A 22,172-nucleotide genomic window follows, 5' to 3' on the forward strand; every position below is an offset into this window, starting at 1 on the left:
CCCCCCCCCGGCCGTCAAGCTGAAGCTGCTCCTGGGGATGCTGCACCTGCCCCGCCGGGCGGTGGATGAGGTGAGAGCTGAGCGGGAAGCTGAACCCAAGCGGGGGGGTGGGTGCGTGTGAGGGGGAGAGGTAGGTCGGAGGTGGCGTGAGGGGAGAAGGGGGGCAGCGCCAGCACCACCTCCCCCTCCCCCCTGCCCTTTGCACATGGAGTCTGTGGGGAGGGGGACCCCGGGGCCGCCTCACTGCCCCCGCCGCGGGGCTCCCCCTCAGGGGCTGGGCCCCACGGGCGTTTAGCCTTGCAGACCTGGATGGGAAGGGAGAAGGTCTCGGCTGGCAGAGCGGTCCCTTGAGGCCCAGCTCGGAGGAGTGAGGCTTTGGGGTGAGAAAAAGCGCTCAGATTCCCCCTGATGAGCGAGCGAAGTGGAAGCTTTGCTGCTGCTGCTCCTGCTCTCCGGGGAATCTCTGCTCGGCACTGGTCTTTTGAAAACAATCTTGACCTGAAACCCGTCTCGCACCTTCACTCGGACTCGTAGGGCTGTGTTTTGATACTGTTTGTGTGCCTTTGTGGAAGAGGGCTTGCCTTCCTGAGGCAATGGTGGCTCTAGGATTAGGACACAGAGGCATGGTCACTTAGGAGCAGTCCTGTGCCTTCCTTCATTCTCATCCTGGCAGTTGTGTAGGTGTCCCAAGGTAAACATCTTGGCTTTAGGAAGGACAGCAGCAAGTGCTGAAACTTTGGGACTGGAAGACCTGGGGTCTGCACTGAACAGTGCTTTTCCCCTCACCTTGTTGCAGTCAGGTCTTGCGTGAGGAAAATTATCGTGTGGGTTTTTTTGCTTCTTTTTACCTTCTGGGTACAGCTGGTGCTTTCCTTTACTGTCCTACCCTAGCTAATAAGCTGGCTGGCTTGAGTCTGAGCTGGCTCTGCAGGCTGTCATCACAGATCCAGAAAAGCTTATTCATTTGGCCCTGGACCATACCTCGTCTGCAGCCAGCTTATTCTTACCAGTGGGCAGCTACTGCTCTTTGGGGAAGTAGCTGGAGAATGACTGGAAAACATTTCAGTTTCTTTAGCCAGGCTGAGGAATTCCTCAGCCTGTGTATAGTGTTGTGGTGACCATCGTGGAGGTGGCGTGCAGTTCCTCACCTTCCTGTGTCGGGTATCCTCAGCTGTGCCTGCACCGGTCTCTTGGCTAGGACACAGCTGCTGCTTAGGCTTAATATACATATATACTAGGCAGGGTGTGGGGAGACAGTACGTAACTTGGGCTATTGCATGCAACTTGAATTACTGTATGCTTAGTTTTTGTGTACTTCTAAGCTGAAAACGCACAAGTACCACGTTGAAGCAGTAGTTTAGTGTGTGTAGGTGTCTTGCCACATGCGTCTGGTTGTTCACTGCACTACATGTAATTGGTGTCGATAAAAAAATTAAAATAATTCTTGTTCAGCGTGTTCACTTGGATTTTTAAAACACGACACTTGCTTTTAATGTCTGTCCAGCGCACAAGCTGTCTTCCTTGTGTGTGACAAATGCAGTTTGGACAAACAAAATTACCGAGGCCAGAAAGGTGGATGGGCAGCTGTGCATAAGCTCGTATGAACTCTGATTATGAAAAATTCTTCTGAAATAGAGTGAAAATCCAAGTGGCTTGAAAGAAATTAGCATTGCAATGTTTAGAAAAGGCTAACAATTTAATGTTGTTTTTAGATCGAAAAGAGCTTAATAAAGCTTAGGGACCTTCATAAATAACACTCATGCCAACTCTGAGGGAGCAGAATTCGAGCAAGCTGAAATAACTTGTTGAAATGCTGCTGGAGTGTTCACTGGGTGGGTGAAAGAACTTTGTAAATGGTTTTTGAGGTAGGATCCAGCCAGCACCTTTACCTTCATGGTTAACAAAAGCACAGATCAAGTAAAGTGTGTGTAAAGAAGGGCGAGTCAGTTGCTGTACCTTCGAGTGTGCCGTTAAGGTGATCAGTTGTGTTCCAAATACAAAGCTCTTGTTACTGCTGTAACAAAAAAATACTGTGGGACTTTTCACTTCTTTGACAGAGTTTGTGAATTCAATCATAAACTTGATGAATCATAAACTTGATGAAAGTCATTGTGAGCAGAGCACACTTGGTCGGGTGCTAGGGAGTTAGCATGTTTTCAGTCCTTTGCAAAGTACCTGTAACATTTTAATTATTTCAGGGACATGTGATTTCTTTTTAACTGAAAGGAAGGGGTTAAAAACGAAAAACTCATGAGGCAGAAATCCCTAACATTGCTCATACATCTGCTATTATCATTGGAAAATTCCTTCTATAAATAGTAAAAATAACTGGTGTACCCAATCTGCTGGGAGAAAGGGATGTTGTATCAGATACTCATCGTTTGTGGTGAGTTTGCTAAAACAGGTTGTGTTTGTGAAGATCTGTTACATAACTTACTGTCAAGATTTGGGATATTTGGAGTGGTATTGGGTATCTTACATATGATACCCAGAACACACACATATATATATGTATGCTTGTGTTCAGTGTATGTGCACTGTGCCGTGTACTTCTCTACAGTATTCTCTGCTCAGTGTTTTGTGGAATGCTGAACGTGGTGTCTTTTTTTACAAGCAAAATACACCAGTACAGGATAACCTGTAGCTGCCTGGAACTAAAATTTGTCATTTGGAAAATTACTCCCACATTTGAAAATGACTGAACTTCACGGTGAAAGTACTTCATTAGTCTCTTTGGAAAGTCATGTGTGTCTTTCCATGCCGTGTGCCAGTCTGTATCAGTCGTGTGTAGGAAGCACCGAGCTGGTGTTTGGAAACTTAGTAGTATTGGGAAATTTATTGCATCAGCTTTATAAGGCTTTGGGAATCTTGAGAGCGGATGTAGGTTATCTTACTGGTTTGTTGTAAGACATTAAATGATACTCTTCTCGCTAGAGAAGAGATGGGACTTTATTTTCTCTTCAAAATACTTTTTTCCCTTGTTTTCTGTATAATAGGATTTTCACTGAGGCATAGAATAACATGGAATCCACTTGAGAGCAGACATCTGAGTAAAAGGTTGTGTGGGAATCAAGGAAATTGTGGTGGTATTTGGTTTAGAAGGGGTTTAACTGGCTGCTGGTCCTTTCTAAATCTCTGTGAAAGCTTCAGTCTAGACAAATGAATCTACAGTGAGCTCTCTTGAAAGTTCAGTGCTTTACTTAGGTGGGGTTGGTTTTTTTCCTCAAATGTAATATCCTTCAGTTTTTGTAATGTTTTCATTCAACACTCCAAATACTGTATATCTGTAAGTGACTTAATCCTCATCGTGCTCCTGTGGGATAAGTAATAAACCTAATTTTTTATCATGCTGTGAACCTAATTACTACTTGTTTGTTCCAGCTGACTAATGAGAATAATTGGCTCCCATTTTCTTTTTAAGTGTGTTTTGTAGGCAGTTATCAAAAAACATCCTTTCCTGCTGTAATTCTCTGGGCAGAACTTGCTACTCTTGAATTTTCCCCCCACCAACCCCCCTCTCCAGCTTTTCATCTGCTAATTTTTTTCTAGATAATTGCGCTTATTTGCAGTGACACCTAAAGTTCAGTGCAGTGCTGACCAGAGTTTCAGTTGTGAGTTTGGCAGAACAGTTACCCTGTTTATTTTGTGTATTATATTCTCGTTAACTTGCACTTGCCACCGTGGATCAGGTTTTCTTTCTGTGCCAGCACTTAATGTACCTGTTCAGGGTTACACTGTGATGTTACACCAAGTCTGGAAGGAGGACCGTGTGCTCCCCTGCTCCCTTGCTTACCTTGAGAGCAAGACGCTGCCTATCCTAGCAGTGGCCTGCCCATTTATTACTGTAGCTGCAAGGGAGCAAAAGTCAGTGCTGCTTCTTTTCACCTGCTGATGTGATCAGAAGCCCTCTATTAACGCAAGTGGGAATTGTGGAGTACTAGTGCAAGGGAATGAGATGGCATGCGACACTGTCCCTCTGTGGTCAGAACAGGCAGGCTGCTATGCATCTTTCTGGCCTGTGTTGACTGTGCTTCATTTTTGTGATAAAATATTTTCACCTAATACTGCTCTTGGCCGCTTCTATGCTTTTTCATGATTGAAATACAATGGACATGCAGTAGTGATATTTGATCCATTCTAGGTCTGTATCGTGTAAATGTTAATACCGTACCATCCGCCCAAAGCTTTTAGCTTAATGAAAATGCTCTGTAATAAGACAGATACCTATCAAATGTCACCTTCTCTTTGGCTCCTGAAAGATTAAAACTTGATTTGGTTTATGAGCCAACTGTTGATGCAGTTGTGTAAAGGTATAGTCATATATATTAGGCATAATATAAAGAAAATGAATGGGAATTCTTTGCAGGAAGTCATCTTGGTGCTATCCCTTTGCATGTTCTAGTAGCATTTCCCTTTTTGCCTCTTCCCCTGGGGCCGTTTGTGTATTCTTCCTGCACAGCCATTATTAATCTCCCTTTGTCTCTGTTCCCAGACTCTCCATCCTGCCTCCTCCTTTCTTGTTCTGTGTTTCTAGTTGTGCCCTAAGCTTTTTTTTTTTTGGTGCCAGTAGCTGAAAAAAATACTTAAGATCCTTAAGTTTTAGATGAGAGAAATGCCAGAACATGTTGCATCAGATCTTGATATTCATGCTTAACAAGATGCTGGTTGGAGCTGACGGGACTCTTGCTGACCCAATGTTGCAATCCTATACAATTAAGAGTTTGGGGTTATGGCTGTGCCCTGTAAAGTAACAGAAAAACTGTAGGTAGGATTCTCTTATTTTGAGATGCGTTTCAAACGTTCCCAAACCACAAATTGTTCTCTTTTTTCAGCTGCCAGTTCAACAGTGAACTGGGAATGTGTATTTAAATTGGCATTTGAAGGCATACCTGACTCCGAACTCAAATCCAGGCTTGTGGAATGCAAACCCATATCCAGACAAGGTCTCTGGGTATCTCACAGCATGTGTTCGTGTGCTTCACTTCCCTGTGCGTGGCAGGGACCGTTCTTTCGCCACATTCGTTCTGCTGTGAGGCCTTGTGATAACGTTATTTGCCCAGTGCTAGGCAAACAGGTTGTTTCTGAGCTCCTTTCTTGAAGGCACCAAGGTCATGTGAGGCAGTAGGTTGTCTGAACTTGACAACAGCGTGGATGTAACATGCCCAGACAGGAACTCCCTGGGAACATACAGAATATGGGCACTTAACTCTGTATTTTTGGTACAAATAGGAATTTTGTGGAGCAGATACGAAGGGTGGATGGAGAGGGTACAGGAGGCATCTTTCCGCCAAGTAGTGCCTGAGTTTGCTTTGATGGAGGAAATCACATTTTATGCACTTATATTCATTAGTGATGTCCAGATTAAAGCTTGTGAAGGAGCTATCAGTAAACCACAGCTTCATCAGCTCTCATGGCATGTTCTGAATTTTCAGGTGTTTTGCACAAATCAGCACTGTAATTCAACCTTAAAGCTATAGAGATGCTAGTTTTGGGTCAGCTGAACTGATTTGGTTTGTTTCACGAGCACATTACTGTGAGCGCTGAAACGTGCAAGGGGTAAAGGACAAACTGGCCCGATAGCGTGTTTGTAAGGACCTCTGAAGTGAGAGGGCAGTAACGTCGTGTGGGTGAAAGGAATTGAGAAATGTCAATGTTTGCCTATGAGCTTTAAAAGTGATTGGGGAGAAAAATAGAGAGCAGAAATTTAACTTTTATTTCTTAAGGGTTGCGTAAGTAGAGTAAGCTTATTTTACTCTTTACGTTATATAAGGTCTGGCCCTAAATAAAGGGAAAGAAATATATCGTAAGGGTGAATCTCTTACTTGTCTCCCTGTGTTCAGAAACACGTAGACTGTAACTAAGCTGTGCCACAGTGGGTTGTGAAAAATCAAAGTGCAAGTATTTCCTTATACTTGCTTATAAATTCTTCTATGTTAATACCATACAGAGAGTATGTTTTGTGGGTTGATAGACGCACAGTGTGTCTCAAACATCTTAGCTCTGCCGCTAACGCTTTGATGCTTACATGAAAGATTACTTAGAAAAAAGAAAAGCGAGTGTTCAGTCTTTATTTGGGGGGGTTTAAGCTTACCTGTGAACAAAATAAAACAACTGATAGATTCCCTGTGTAAACCCCTGACTGTAGTCACCTTGATTTTCATTTCGTAGTGCCAACAGATATTTGATCAGTAATACAAGAAATCTCATTGACACAGTATATTTTTTTTAATTCAATTTATGCATTATTTCCACTTTGGTGCTTAAAGAAAAATAACTTTTTTCTGTCTGTGGAAGCTTTGGGTAGATGAAAAATCTTGCTACTTGTGGCATGTCAGAGGGATGGGTCTACTTCTGTAATTCGTATTTTGTCAAACAATACAGTTTCAATTAGCATGAAACACATTATTTTGGACTAGGCAAAAAAGAATTCGAGGACTTAGTTTATGGTCGTATGATGCAGATATTGTCTGTCTTGCTTAATTATTCTGTAGCCCAGAAAGGGGCACATCTTCATTTAGATGCCTCTTCTAAATAACTTGTATTCTGATTGCATATTCCTATCACTGAATATAAGGTGTATTCACTGGGTGTGTAAGTGTAGCATGTAAGGAGACAGTAGTGTAAGAATCTTGCCTGTTGCTTTCAGTAAAAATGTTCTGTGCTAAACAAAGTTTCGAGCTGCCAAAAGCTCAAAAAACTACTTGGGTTAGATTGACTGAAAGCACTATAAAAATATTATCTTGGTTCACTCTTAGTTCTAGAGTTAATGTATAACTGTGTTGAAGCAGCCTCCCTCTTCCCTTCCCCAGTAGTAAAACACGGTGCATGTTTGTCTAGTGGATTTTTTAATTTTAAAAAGACAACTATAACCTGTTTAAAACTGTTTCCAATTGGTTGATTTTATTTTTCTTTTTTTTTTTGTTAGATGAAAGGGGCACTGACTGAAATTATCCAGCTCGCTACCTTGGATTCAGACCCCTGGGTCTTAATGGTAGCTGATATTTTAAAATCCTTTCCAGATACTAGCTCCCTTAACCTTGATCTTGAAGAACAGAATCCCAATGTTCAAGATATTTTAGGAGAGCTTAGAGAAAAAGGTAAGCCTTTTCTGTTGGTGAAAATTACGCAAGTGTAATACTCTTTTTCAGAAATAACCTGTCCTTTTACAGGCAGTCTTGCTGTCTTAACAGGATTGATATCAGGACAAGCAGTGTGTCTTGTCTCTTAACTGGCACAGTTCATGGCCTGGCTTGTTACTGGACTGGGAACTGTGATGTTTGAGGAGTGATAACTTCTCAAATTATCTATTCACATGTCATCAGAACTTCCGTGTCAGGTATTACCCTGAGTGTTTGTGGAGGGCAATGCACAAGTTAATGTGGATTCATCGGTGTCGTAGTCAGGCTGGATGTGCGCAGATAGGTAACAACTGACTTCCTGTAGCTGAGTATATCAAGATGTTTCATGTATTGCTCTGTCTCATACGTTGCAGTACCAAAGAGGATGGTAAGGCTCTGTTTCTGCAGTGCTTGTGTGGCAGCACCACCGTTGTATTGGGCAGGTGGGGTGCTGGAAGCCCTGCAGGCAAGTGATGGCTGCTGTGGGGGAGACTGACAAAAAGAGTTACGCTGCTGATGTCTGACTAGCTACAGATTGCCTAGCGGCTGAAAACATTGGCTCAGGCGCTTTCGCACAGTGTAGTAAATGGTGATGCAAAGCTACTCCTACTTCCGTGGGTTTGATCTAGCACATTGCCTAGAAAAAGCCTGCAGGCATCAACATGTTCTTGGAGTTAGGGCTGCAGCAGACCAATAATGAAATGACGTGGAAGGGGTAGCGTTTTGGCTTCTTACTCCAAGCAAATGATTGTTTGTTCACACTTTTGGTTTAGACTTCTGTTTAGTAGTTTCCTTCCTACGTGTAATTTTTAAGTGATCTGAGAATTCAATCACTTCCATCTTCTTTTACTCTGACAATAGCAGTATCTTTAAGATTCCTGTGACTTGACCAGGTATAACCAACATGGAAGCTCGTATGAAGCTAATATAAAAAACAACTGGTTATATACTGTGTAATAATTAGAACTAAATTACTCTTGGTGTTTAAACAAGTAATCTCAAATGTAAAAACACCTTTACATTCTAGATGTAAAATGTTTTGTAATTCACTATCAGAGGTGCTAATACCCATGTGTGCTGTGTTACCTCTTTATGCAGTAAGTGAATGTGAAACTTCAGCTATGTTGCCGTTGGAATGCCAATACTTAAATAAAAATGCCTTGACAACACTAGCTGGGCCGCTTACTCCCCCAGTGAAACACTTCCAGCTGAAAAGGAAACCTAAAAGTGCCACTCTCAGAGCGGAACTCTTGCAGAAGTGTAAGTAGTGTTACAGCTAGTTGTTAAGTTTAAGTAACAAATGTAATGGTGAAAGGCAGATTTATCTTCAGCCTTATTCTCCAGTATGGGGTTATACATTAAAATGTCCTGTTATAAGAGCTTTCCTGGCTGATTTTTTTTTTCCTTGGTAGATCCTGTTATAAGAGCTTTCCTGGCTGATTTTTTTTTTCCTTGGTAGACTGATAAGTGTGGAAAAGCAGGTGCAAGGCATTGCAGCCATGATTACATTAAAATGCCAACCTTCATTTAAATGCTGTTCGGATTTCAAGGCATACAAAGAGCTGCAGCTTTTTAAAGAGCAGATACGTTCTCTCATGGGTAGGTTTAACAGTCAGTTGTGAAGACTTGTGAGGGACAGCTTTGGTTAAAGCTACTGAAACAAAACTGAAATGAGAACCTAGTCTTATTTTGCCTTATGTTATTGTAACGGGGAGCAAGAGCTGCTAATTAATGCTTTCTTTTGCTCAGTATGGCTACACAAGGTGTGAAAGCCAACAAAAGGCAACACGTGTGTACATACGTGTACTGGTAGCGCTTGAACTCGGCAATCTTAAAATAGCTTACTGCAGCTGCTGCTCTGTTGCAGCAGCTTGCTTCTTCCTCTCATGTGACTTGAGTAGTTGGTTTGGTTAAATCCAAGATTTGTAACTTTTTATGGTGCTATATAGAACTTTCTTTAATTATTTCAGTCTTGCTTGAGTAAATTGTCTACTCTGACAATTTCTTTCATCTTCGACCGTCTTGACAGTTGCATAGTCATACTGATTTTGCGTTTTCTCCAAATACTGTGTTTACCTTGCATAAAATGGACTGTGTTTTAATTAAAATAGAATTTTCTCTGTTGCTATTCCCGTCTTTTTATGTATTAATAACATTTTTGTATGAGAAGCACATATTCTGTAATAATTAAAGCCCTTTTTCTTTTTAGCAACAGAAACTGCACAACAGCTCAAGAAGACTGCAGGAGTGCCTTTCCATGCCAAAGGCAGGGGACTGGTCAAAAAGATAGATACAACAAGTATGGCTCACGTTCATCACTTCCCAAAAAGATAATCTGATAAACTAGCCTTCATGAAGAATTAAATTACTGTCCAGTGTTTACAAAATCTTGATTCTTTTTGAAGCAAAAGATTTCTCCCTTTCCCCCCTCCCTCCCTTCTGATATTTAAATATTTCTGACATGTCTTGTCAGAAACAAGAAGAGTGTGGGGGTTTTCTTAAATGGCAAGTATATCTGCTGTGCTTCTAAAATGCACGCAGCTAGATCATGCCTGTAGATCTTGGTAAGAATATAATTTTCATCACTCCAGGAATAACTCCTGACTAAGCCATGTTGCTCCAAAGGGGAGCAGAGTGGATCACAGTAAACTGCTCTGCTCCTGGAAATGCTGTGAAGTAGAGTGAAACTATCTTGTATTTGTATAAATCTGTGTGGAGAAAGAAGAGGGGACAGTGTGCTCTCTGCAGCCAGGGCTGTGCAGTGACTTCTACTGGATGGACATGACAAAGAAGTATAATCAATCATTAATAGATCTTGACTGTTTGCTGAAGTTCCCCAACTGCTTGAATCTTTCAAATTAACTTTTTGACTAGGAGCAAAAGGAGAGTTCAGAATTAATAACATACTTTAAGTCACTGCACAGGTTTAACCCTTTGTTAACGCTATTTAAGAAGTGGTTTAGAGCAGCAAAGTTAGGCCACATGTTCATGCAGGCAGTGCAGAAAGTGTAGTTGTAATTTGAACTAAAAATTGTCCCAGTACAGAAGTTGACCATTACTTCTCCTTGACATTCTTTTTAACTGTTGAACTCATAAAGGTAGCTTTTAGACTTGGCCTTTAGAGCCTGGTGGTATCTAGAAATAGGAGTTAGAGGACCAGCTGGGGTTACTGTGCTGAAATGAACATTGGTCACAGAGGATTGTCCTGTGGTGAAGAGGTTTTCAGTACAACACGTAGAGGGATACAGAGTATCGAACCTTTCATTGAAATTCTGTATTTATCTTCAAATTGTCGGGTATGGGGAGATTGTCAGAGGGCTCAAAGACCTGATAGATATGCTTCTGTCCCTAAGTGTTTAGCAGTTGATGAAAAAATGCTGTTTTCAGCACTTACATTAAGCATGAGGTAGAAGGGTGACAGTGTAAAGTTGGGAGGAAAACAGCTTCTTACAAGTGTAGCAGTTTCTACTGAGTATGGAGAGAGCAGGTTTTCTGTCTGCAATATAGACCCAAACTGGATCCACCTCCCTGTGCGAACAGCAGCTCCAGAATGTCAAACCCCTCTGTGAAGCAGTAATTTACCTTTCCAGTAGATTACGAGTCCTTAGCCCCACAGAAGCTTGGCTAAGAATTGTGGGTTGAATACAGTTTTACCAAGTAAGTAGATTTTGAAGTTCAAAGAACAACTTTGGCAATAATTGGTTCCGGAACATTTGTGCCCATTACCTTTTTATGTGTTCAGATTGATTTGTGAGAAGTAAGGAAAGCATAAACGCCTGTAGGAAAAATACGTGTTGAGAGCAGTGTGCCTGTTTGCTTACTTCATGTAGAATGGGGTTGCAGGCATTAGAGATTGGCTCTTAGCCCTTGTTTGAAGGCTAAAACCTAATCTGACCTTTGAGGGACGTGTAGTGCATTATAGGCAGTTCCACATTATAAATATTTGGGTTAAAGGGATGGGGAGGTGTGTGTTAAGGGTTTCTTCAGCTTTCTCCCTCTTATTATTTTTTTTCATAACTAATTAGACATACATTACAATTGTTGCCTTATTTGGTCTTCCCTAAGCACCACTCAAAGGAATACCAAAACAAGCTCCATTCAGGAGTACTTCAGCACCTAGCGTATTTAGTCCTTCTGGAAATAGAACTCCTATTCCACCTTCGAGAACACCTTTGCGCAAAGAAAGAGGAGTCAAGGTAGGTGCACCCTTTCTTAGTCTCTTGCTTTCCTGCACAGTCATTCTCCCCGATCTAAAGTGAATTTCTGTTGCTGTTTTGAATCAAGTATCAGTATAGTAAAGAAAAAACTAAGGGCAATATTTAGAGATCGGTTACATGAATTTAACAATGATTATTGAATTCTCTGTGGTCTTTCTTTTTAGCTGCTAGATTTCTCTGAGCTGGATATGGTGGGTGCTGGCCGTGAAGCAAAGAGAAGAAGAAAGACATTAGGTTGGTGTAGCTACTTATAAAAGGCTATGAACATGCCTGCAAATGGATCAAGTTTTGTAGTACTGTTTTGTTCTTCATTTGTTAAAGCTTATCTTCAGCTAAACTTTAAAAAAAAAGGGTGAAAAAACCACAAAAACTAAGCAAACAGAACGCTTTAAAAAGTCCTCAGTGGTCCTACTGATACTGCCATGTGCCTTCGCTTGGTTGCGTGAAAGGGTTGAAGCAGTGGGTTGTGCTTGGGGCAGCACATAGGTGTGTGAGCGGCTTCAGTACTGGAATTGTTCTGAGCCATTTTGGAATGCTTATTTCTACCAGCTGTGTAGAAATTAACTGAAAGTAATGGTGACAAACTTCTGGTTGAGAGATCTTAACGGGTGATAACATACCTGATATACTGGCCTTAAGTCACAGTGCAGTTAACTGTATCAGAAAGATACACTGGGCAGCATATTTGCCCCAAAGAACCTTTTTGTATTTGTCACCAAAGAAGAGAGTACTGTTTCAGAACAAAATTGTAATTGCAATTACATTTTTGCTTGGGTTGTGGTGCATTCTAATGGCACAAAAGCAGCCAATTCTGCTTAATTACTCTGTTCCTGTGTCTTGATGGATTTTCATTGTGGTTCAGTTCATAATCGGGTTGATTACAAAATTGTGTATGAAGTTTCCTGTATCTACCAACCTTTCAGCATATACCTCTTTCAGCATGTTGTAGCAGACTTTGAGAAATGCATTTTTATAGCTTTGTTTAAAAAAGCATCTGTAATTCATTTCAGAAAACTTCCTTGAGCTGACTTCTGTTTTTGCAATAGATACAGAAGTTGTGGAGAAGCAAGCCAAAGAAGAAACAGTAGTAGAAAACGCTACCCCAGATTACGCTGCTGGTCTTGTGTCTACACAGGTAAAACCAAGCAAAAAAAAGATGAGCAAGCCACAGTGCATGTTACTCTGAAACAAACACTGTAGTGGTGTTTTACTACCTTGTTGAAACATGCCTCTTAATGTAAAAATCTTCACATAGTTATTTCAAAATTCCATTGTATTTTAACCAAACTAGAGTTAAACTTCAAAGCATGATGAAGGTAAAATGATTGCTTTCTTGTTGCTATTTTAAATTTGTGTTGGGGTAGGGCATTTCTGTAACTGAGGACTGTAGTCTTCTGTCAGAGATGAAAGGGATAGGAGGGCTCATTGACCCTAGAGAGGCTGAATTATTTTCAGGAGTCCCTGCAGGTTTCACTCTGTGCCTGCGCATCCTTTGTGACCCAAGTGGAACGGTGTCCGTGGAAGTCTCAGTGAGGAGCCCTTGTCGTTGGCCTGTGCCCAGGAGGGATAGCTGAATAGAAGCAAACAAGTAACAAAGAAGTCTTGGCAGCTCATCTGTCTTCTGGCTTGAGAAAAGGACCTACACACTAGTACTCATCTGTGGTTATTTTCTCCATTTTTAGCTTGTAATCTTTGAGAATTGATGCTTAATCCAGAAAGCAGCTTTTTCTGAGGTCTCCAAACCTGTCTGTAACTAGGTTTAGCCAGGCACATTACTACTGAAAGGGGAGAAATACTGTTCAAATTACCCATGGCTTATAAACTTGTGCTTATTAAAACCCATGAAGTTCAGAGGTGGCCACTCCTCTTAACACTTTTTTATCCTTTTATCAAAAAGTTGTGTATCAGGAGAAGTGTGGCCAGCAGGTCGAGGGAGGGGATTCTGCCCCTGTACTCTGCTCTTGTGAGACCCCTCCTGGAGTGCTGCGTCCAGCTGTGGAGCCCTCAACATCAGAAGGATATTGACCACGTGGAGCGAGTCCAGAGGAGGCCACGCAGATGCTCCGAGGGCTGGAGCACCTCTGCTATGGGGACAGGCTGAGAGAGTTGAGCTTGTTCAGCCTGGAGAAGAGAAGGCTCCGGGGAGACCTTACTGCAGCCTTCCAGTACCTGAAGGGGCTACAAGGAAGCTGGGGGGGACTTTTTACAAGGGCCTGTAGTGACAGGACAAGGGGTAACGGGTGTAAATTGAAAGAAGGTAGAGTTAGATTAGATATCAGGAAGAAGTTCTTCTTGGAGAGGGTGGTGAGGCACTGGGACAGGTTGCCCAGAGAAGCTGTGGATGCCCCGTCCCTGGAAGTGTTCAAGGCCAGGCTGGATGAGGCTTTGAGCAACTTGGTCTAGTGGAAGGTGTCCCTGCCCATGGCAGGGGGGTTGGAACTGGATGGTCTTTAAGGTCCCTTCCAACCCAAACCATTCTATGATTCTATGTACTTAAAAAGCAGACCTGTTGGCAGAGGTAGCTCAGTCAGGATGGGAGGTGGGGAATGGAGTTGTGTGTAGAGCTTTTCCTGTTTTATGAGAGAGGGTGTTTTTGTTTTCTCAGCAAGGACATGGATTTTAGAAGGATGTTAGGTCTCCCCCTCCCCACTTCTGAGTTAGAAACTGTACTCTTCCAGCAAGCCTTGGCCTGGAATTAATTTGGACAACTGGGTTCTTTAGATACTAATAGATAATTTGAGGCTGCTGCACTCAGTGTTTGCAAACCTCATAGGGTGATAGAAATCCACTTCAAATCTTAAGCTTTCTCTCTCATTCCAAATTTAAAGTAGTCACGATTACCTCCGTGCCTTTAATTCTGTGCGTTGACGTGTGATGCTTGCCTTGGGAGAGCACTCTGTTTAAAAGGCCTGTGGTTTGGGTGGTTAGTGAGGCTTTTTTTTTTTCTCTAGACCCTAATGGTAAGCACATGCAACATTGGTCCCGCGGTTATGGGAGTAGCAACCTATGGCACGCATGAAAACCAGCATGTTGGTAGGCCTGTGTCAAGAGTGAAGGTCACTGCCTGTCTTTCTGCAGAATGCTAAAAGTATCTTCTGTGGCAAACTCCACATTTTATGGAATATCCATCTTCTGTCTAGTAAGACTGCCTTAAATGGTTTGTCTCTAGACATATTCCCCCAGAACTGCTTTCTTCTGTCAACCCCTCATGTTTACATGGCTGGATTGGACTAAAGTGAAGATCTTCATAGAGATACCATGCTGCTGTCTTCTGTGTGTGCAGTATCATGGATACTTAAGTACAAAAGGTGGCATTTTCTTTGGCTTGATCCTAGATGACATCCGTTGTGTTGGTGTTGACCGCCTGTTTCAGTGGAAGCAGGGTTTTACCCATGATTGTACTGCTGCCTTCTGCTTGCTCGTGTCCCAGAGGCCTTTGCATTCTCCTGGGTGATATTTCAGTAGGCCATCTGCCCATAGATGAACACCGGTTTCTGCTTACTAATAGTGAAGAGCATGTTTGCTCAGGCAGAAGATGACTTATTTCTGTAGGGTAATTCCTCAGAGTACCATCTGCACGAATTTCATCATCTTGTTTCCACACTACCAGCTGAGGAATGGGGCGAGGGAACAGCAGTTTGACTCTTTGCAGAAGTATGTTCTCTCTACTGGTATTTTTTTCCTGGCTCAGGTTGTGCCTTTGGAAGCAACTTTGATCTGAATGAGGGGGAATAAAATCTGCTTTTTCTCTCCTAGGGTAATTCCAATGCCTGAAGTTTGTACAGGGAGTTAGGGTTGAAAGGGCAAACTTGCCCGAACAGAGGAGTCCATAATTAAGTTCCCAAATGAAATACTGTAGTAGAACTAATGTTGAAATGTATTTAAAATGCAAAACCAGCATGTAAATATATGCAGCATGGCTATAACGCTTTCATTTCTGTTTTACAGAAAATTGGCTCGTTAAACAATGAGCCTGCGCTACCTTCTACAAGTTATTTACCTGCTACTCCCAGTGTGGTGCCGTCTTCCTCGTATATCCCAAGCTCTGAAACACAGCCAGGTAAAAGATGCTTTTTTGGTTTGTGTGGTGGGATTTTTTTGTTTGTTTAGGGTTTTCTTTTGGACCCAGTACCTCCAACTCTATACAGTGTTACTGTTTAGATCTTTTTATTTACAAACATTCCTCAAGTTTAGTGAAACTTAACCTTAGCAGTGTAAAAATCCATTGCAGGGACCCAGCCCTTGGATTTTGGGTAACCACGCATGTCATTTAACCTAAATAAGGAACATGGTGGTTGTTTTTGAGTCTTAAAACAACTGCTAGTGAAGTCAAGCAAACAAAGCAATTTTCTATTTGAGAGGGTTTTTTCTTACTCTGTAATAGAAGTTGTCATTTTTTTTTAATCCCTAGAGAGACACCAGTAATACACCTAAGCCTGGAGTGTATACTCCATAGGCATGTCCATATGCGTGCACTTACAAACCAGTTGCGTTCAAGAGTCGGATATGTTTCTAGAGGCAGGTGCATATTAGGTTTCACATGGGCTGGGATCAAGCCATCCAGTTTCCTTTTACCTTTTTATAGCAATCTGATAGGTAATAGCTGAGCTTCTGCATATTTTGAAAGATGCTACATTACGTTCAATTCTAGAAAATTACCTATAGTATAAAATAGCAGTTGTACAAATCCTTTATTTCTACACCGTTTTCTTGGTCTTACTTTTCCTTCCCTGCCACATGTAAAGTCTTAAAGGAATGTATCAGTTTGCACCAAGATGTACATGACAGGGATTCATCACCAGGCCTTGCAGTTAACAGCGCCGACATTTCGGTTTAATGCGTTACTTTTACTCTCGTTTGTTGCGATTTGGTGCTGGAATTTTTGCCTTTATGTATGCGAGCTGTGCCTTGTTGGTAGTCATAGAAAACTGCATATGCAAAACCTGATCACTTGGCCCTGAAACAGTTGAGAGTTTCCTGAAGATCCATAGAAATCTTTCTCTGGTAGAAAATGGGCATCCCCAGGAGGAATGCAGCCTAGAGTACATCAGTGTTGTCAGCAGCTAGTGTTGTTTTCCAGAGCCTTGGCGTTGTATTCAACATCAGGAAAAGCCTAGTCTAAAATTCTCTATTGTCTGTGTTTTCTATTTTTTTTTTCTAACTTCCATATTCCAGAATGAAAAAGTGTATCTAGCTTTTCTTACAGGCAAGGAGTATAAAACTGTTTCCTTGATATAAGATGGACACAGAAGATCCACAGATTTGGTCTCTTGCAACCTCAGATTATAAAATTAAGACATGTTACTTTATGCAGGTCACTGACATGAGAAGAAGCCAGTAATAAAACTGAAGAGATTTGCACAAAATTAATGGCTAACAAATTGTTACAAACGTCCTTTCAAGTGTTCACTGTCCTGTTCCACATCATCTTGGATAATAGCCGTACCGTTAAAACCGGGGCTGTACCTGTGCCTAGGAGGAGAGACCTCTTTCTCTGAGACCTGATCTGAAAGGCATCAGCATAGCTCTGGTCCGTATCTGCCCTTCTGTCTGCTGTGAACACAGTGTGACTAGGTTAGCTTAAACCTCCTGAGAGCTGGGAGAGGTGCTGAAACAGCTGTCTCTGTCTCCAAGAGCCCCAAAAGAATGGGACTGGCTAGAGTGCGCACTGGGTAATTATAACTTGCCAGACAGATGGTAACTTAGGAAATCCCAGTAACTTGATCATGTATGCAGCCTCCACCTGCAGCCAGGTTTGGAATAGGAACTCCCTTAAGTGCAGGTGAATGGATTGACTTGGAGAAGTAACAGTTAGGGCTTGTCAGTACTGTGGGGTTTTAATCCTCGTAGCAGTTACTGTTTAAATAATAAGTGGTTTGTGAAGGCTACATTTAATTCTGTCATCAGTTTAAGTATTTGTGTATTTTCAGTATTTGTTACTGTTTGAGACTTTAATTACCATTTTCTTTGGAAGCTGCTGCTACATTAGGTACAAACTGATTAAATATTTCTATGGTTTTGGCTTATACATAACAGTACAGCAGTAATCCTGGTAGGGTCAGAGTACAGTTATTAGAGTAATATAAGCTAAAAAGTAAATAAAGCAGTTCCAAGTTAAAAAAACTGATATCCATTAAACCTAAAATTTGATGCTAAATATAGTGTAATCCATACTGGACAGCTGGTCACTCGGTTGTCTAATTATTGCTAGACATAATTGAGTGGAAAGTGCATTAGCTCTTCAGTTTCACATACAGATACTGGATGGCATATTGACTTGTGGTGCTAAAATGGAATAATCAGAATTTTTAGGTTTAAGGCCACTGGTGATGCCAATCTCTGGATTATAATATTTTTAATTATCCTCATTGGGTTTTGCAGCTGGCTCTGCACGAGAGGCCTTGCAGGCTAACAGACAGACTGAAGAGCCTGCAGCTCCAAATGCTACCACAACTCTTCCTGCACAATTCAAACAAAGAACACCCATGTACAACAGTAACTCTAATCCTCCTGCGGCTACGCCTACCGCACCCCTAACACCCAGCACGCCTCCTGCCATTTCCCCTGCGGCACAGGCACCACAGGTGGTCCCCCAGACTCAGCAACAGCCGCCACCGAAAAAGAGCCTCTCTCTCACAGTGAGTAAAAACAGGTTCTTCTTGACTGCTGCTTTTGATGTAGATTTGGAAAATGCAGACTTTTGTTATTTCTCTTATTTAGTACGTTGGCAGTTCCTGGCCTTTGGACTGTGGATTGGTTGAGGCTAGTGGTTTTTTTTATAACCAAAAGTAGTGAAAAGATTTTGTGGCTTTGTTAGTATTGCTGTCTTAATGTTAATCGCATTTTTAGTTGTTTAGTGTTAATGGCACAGTAAGATGTCTTTACTGCTAGTTATGTAAAATGATGTTGTTACTTATCATAAAGAATTTGGGGGAAAAAGCGTATTTCCGGCAGAGCTGTCGCCCAGTTGATAGCATGTAATGTAAGCTGCTAAAACAGGATCCTGCCACTGCCATGGTAGAAGAAAAGCTATCAGTAGTTTATTCTAAGGCAAAAGCCTTTGTTTCTTGACCCCTCACTCCCCCATTACACATCTTTAAAGCCCGAGGGTGGGGGCGAAACTCACCAGTGTTTACGTCCAAAAGCTGCTTACTGCTGGGACGTTGGTATACATTATGTGCATGCTTGAAGTCAAGCAGGTAACTAATTTCAGATGTAACTGATTCAAAGAGATTGCTAAGCATGTCTGCAAACCTGGCTAGCAAGATCTGAACGTTGAGAAGCTGGGTGGCTTTTTCCTTCTCGGTACCTCTACTTCGTATATTACATTTCAGAAAAAACTCCTCTGAAATTCTTGTAAGCCTTGGTTTGGACCGTAGAGGAAGCACTGGGGGTTTTTCTACCTTTTTCCTGATGTGGTAAAGAACACAAAATTGATAATTTAAACTTTAAATCTCCTAGCACATGTTTCCATAACGGTTTTAGAATTCAGTTGTTACTGCTCTAAGTGTTGGGTGTCAGCATTAAAGGGAGCCTTGAGGTTAAGGCTTTTTTTTTTTCTTTTTCTTAGTTTACTTTTTTGTAGGTAGAGAAACTTCCACGTGACCCTTGTGCTTGTCTGTAGGTATTAATGTGGTACCTGTTGGGAGCGTTTTCTCCACTGGAATTCATGTTTGTTGTATCTGTTGCAGAGGGAGCAAATGTATGCTGCGCAGGAGATGTTCAAGACTGCAAACAAAGTTACAAGGCCAGAAAAGGCTCTTATACTTGGATTCATGGCAGGATCCAGAGGCACGTATTGAGACTAACCTAGCTTGTTTTTGAGGACCCAAATCTGAAATGCAGCCTAGCATATCTAAACGTGCATGTGTGAGCACAAGGCTCTTGCTTTAGCTTTACTCTGTACATGCTGGATTCTTTGCTTTACTCTGGACTGTACGTAGTTTTAGGGATTATGGTTCTAACTACCTGGAAATGGGTCTTTTGGGTCTATTTCCAGTAAGTCAGTCTGTCAGAGCATCTGGTAAACACAATATAGTCAGAACTGTACACATGTAATGTCGTGGCTTGGGGATTGAGGTGAAACAAGGCAGCCAGCCAGAACAGGACTGGTTAGGCTGTAGTAGTCTGCCTGGAAGACCAACAAATGTAAATTATTTTGTGGCATGTCAAGGTACAAATTGGGTAGTACAGACCCTCTTTGCTAATTCCTTAGCATTAGAAATGTAGCAACTGTTGTCTCAGACTTCAGGTAACCACAGGGAGATAAGCTGTCTCTAGGCTAGGTCCTTTCATATATTAGCCGTGATAGTCCAAGGCTGTTTTACCCAGAAGATTATCAGATGTAAGATGAGAAGGGGCTTAAGAGTCCTTAAGTGAACTCTATCATCTGCACTCGCTCTGGTTTCTAATTTGGTATTTGAAGGTTCTTATCACTGGAGCCTAAATGTGACTCGTCCACTTGGGTTAATGCAACACATGATTGAAGATGACCAGGGTAGAGTTACTGTGATGGTCCCTGGGCTTTCAGAAAGTTTTATGTATCTTACATGAACGATGCTGCTCTTAGTACTAGATGCTACTTCAGATTGCAGTAAAGGATGTACTTCAGTATCTACATGGACAGGTTTTTTTTGTAATGCAAGGTAAAATATTATTTTGGAAGTGTGCACGTGTGTGTCTTACGTATGCTTATGTAGGTTAGTAGGTAACAATACGAATTCCTTCAGTAATAATGTCAGCACCTTCTGAAGGTTGGGTAAATAACTGCCAAATATGGTGTTCGTGTGCTTCCTGGGTGTCAGTTCCAGTACCTTGAAATGTAACATTTGGTACCCCTGAAATGGAACTGAGTCTTGGACAAGTGATTTCAGTGAAGCTGTTTGGGCTCCCAGAATAGCTGAAAATTGAGGCTTTTAACTACAAATCGTGTCCCAAATGAAGTAACTCTGGTAATTCAAGTTTGCCAACTGCCATTTAAATGTAAACTTCTCTTACAGTTCTTGAGGCAGACAGAAATGGCTTTGGGATGCCTTACTCCTCCTTTTGTTGTTCTTCCAGTTGCTTTAGCCTTGGTGTTCATCTTTTGGCATCTGGTTTTGTTATCCTGAAAACTCAGTCTGGGATGTATGGAGGGAGGAAGGTCCTTGTGCAGCTGCGTATTAGTGACATTACTTGCTCAGTTTGGGGTTTACTTGTTTGGGTTTTGTTTCCAGCACAAGGTTTAGAATCTCCATCAAGTGCTTTTTTTACTTTTCCTAACACAGTGCTGAATTGTGTCATTTCTTCCTATTCTTGTTTTCACAGAGAATCCTTGCCAAGAGCAAGGTGACATCATCCAAATTAAACTCAGTGAGCATACAGAAGACTTACCAAAGGCAGATGGCACCGGCAGCACCACTATGTTGGTTGATACGGTCTTTGAAATGAACTATGCTACTGGTGAATGGACCAGATTCAAGAAGTACAAACCTATAACTAATGTTTCCTAAGAGATGCAGCAACAGCAGACTGGACCAAATCAAGCTTAGAGTCAACCAGCTCGTAGAGTATGTCAACTGTACAAAATGGCATTCACGTGTACGTTTCTTATTACCCTCCAGAGTAAAAGTTGTGGATCTTCAACCTAACTGGGCTCAGTGAATACAGAAGATTGTGTCAAACTTGCTTTTTTTTGATCTTGGGAGAGGGAAGGGTGATCTTAGGAGGGGAGTTCTTGGTGTGTGTTTGTTTTCCTACAGTTCAAGATGCCAGAAAAGGAGATCACAACTGAAGGATTACAGATGGGAGCAGTTCACTTCGAGTGTCGGAGGAGAGGACTACTGCGCAGCCATTTGCGGTTTACCGTTAAACGAGGGCACAGATCTTTATTGTAAAAATGTTTTCTTTGTCTACCTGGGTTCTGTTGTAAGAATGGACGTTCAAAGCACCACTGGTCAGTGCTTGATTATTGTGTCATTCACCTGCAGTATAACTACATATTGCAGGTGGTAGGTGTCCAGTGTCTAACGGTCCCCACTGTATGTTTAGCTTATTTATGTTTGGGCCGTAGGATGGGGTTGAGCAGCTTCATTAACTCGCTGTATTGTCAGTGTCCATGCCCAGCATGAGTTAATCTAAATTTGGCATTATTTGAGATGAAGAGAAACTGACTATCGTAACTTTCTGAAGGAAAAAAACCCCATCAAAATTAGGAAGAGAGAAGTGGTGGTTCTTTACTGTGTAAATCTTGGTGTAGAAGTTGATCAATGGCTCTTGCGTAGCAAACCCTTCGAACGGCATAATTTACCAGGGAGGAAGTGATACTGTTACTTCTCAAGACCAATTGCAGCTTCATTTAAAAATGGCCCTAGGAGTGGTTGAATGACACACATCTGAACATAGATGGTTGGGAAGATTTCTCTTGAGGCAGTGTTAACGTAGGTTTGGTTGAGCAGTCACAAGGCACACGAACACCAAGCCCTGATCTGAAAAGTTCTGGGTGACTCTAGCTGTTTTTTACCAGTGTAGCTATATCAGTATAGTCACTCGTGTGGCCACAGTTATGCTGGGATATGAATGTGCTTTATACTCGTCCCTTTCTAGCAGAAGCACATTTTTGTCTTGCTAACTGTGTTCACACCACTGGTATAATCTGGCTTTAATAGTACAAGTAACGCTGGCATTTATTGAGAGGGCTTATGTTCAGGATTCATCCTTTGGAGTTTTGGTTTCATCAGTTGAAGGAGTTTTGGATTAAACATCTGGTTTCTGCCAGTACGTGTACGTGGAGCTGTGCTTGGTTGGGAACGGTGCTGAGAAGGAAACGCAAAAACGAGTAGCAGAGTGGTTGGTCGGC

At 41.9% G+C, this 22,172-nt stretch overlaps 1 protein-coding gene across 1 annotated transcript in view; it reads left to right on the plus strand.

The window, feature by feature from the left end:
• NELFA (negative elongation factor complex member A) overlaps positions 1–20,996 on the plus strand; it is a 21,193-nt gene extending 197 nt beyond the window's left edge. The window contains exons 2-12 of the mRNA XM_010146400.1: positions 7–70; positions 6,926–7,097; positions 8,217–8,378; positions 9,328–9,417; positions 11,184–11,314; positions 11,500–11,569; positions 12,382–12,470; positions 15,284–15,395; positions 17,717–17,973; positions 19,027–19,126; positions 20,642–20,996. Of these exons, the coding sequence (XP_010144702.1) occupies positions 7–70; positions 6,926–7,097; positions 8,217–8,378; positions 9,328–9,417; positions 11,184–11,314; positions 11,500–11,569; positions 12,382–12,470; positions 15,284–15,395; positions 17,717–17,973; positions 19,027–19,126; positions 20,642–20,826 (1,432 nt within the window). The 3' untranslated portion in view covers positions 20,827–20,996. The remainder of the gene's footprint in view (positions 1–6; positions 71–6,925; positions 7,098–8,216; positions 8,379–9,327; positions 9,418–11,183; positions 11,315–11,499; positions 11,570–12,381; positions 12,471–15,283; positions 15,396–17,716; positions 17,974–19,026; positions 19,127–20,641) is intronic.
• Positions 20,997–22,172: the final 1,176 nt, after the last annotated feature.

This window comes from Eurypyga helias, unplaced genomic scaffold (genome assembly GCF_000690775.1).
Source record: "Eurypyga helias isolate BGI_N326 unplaced genomic scaffold, ASM69077v1 scaffold22222, whole genome shotgun sequence".
In the NCBI taxonomy this organism is placed as follows: Eukaryota; Metazoa; Chordata; class Aves; order Eurypygiformes; family Eurypygidae; genus Eurypyga; species Eurypyga helias.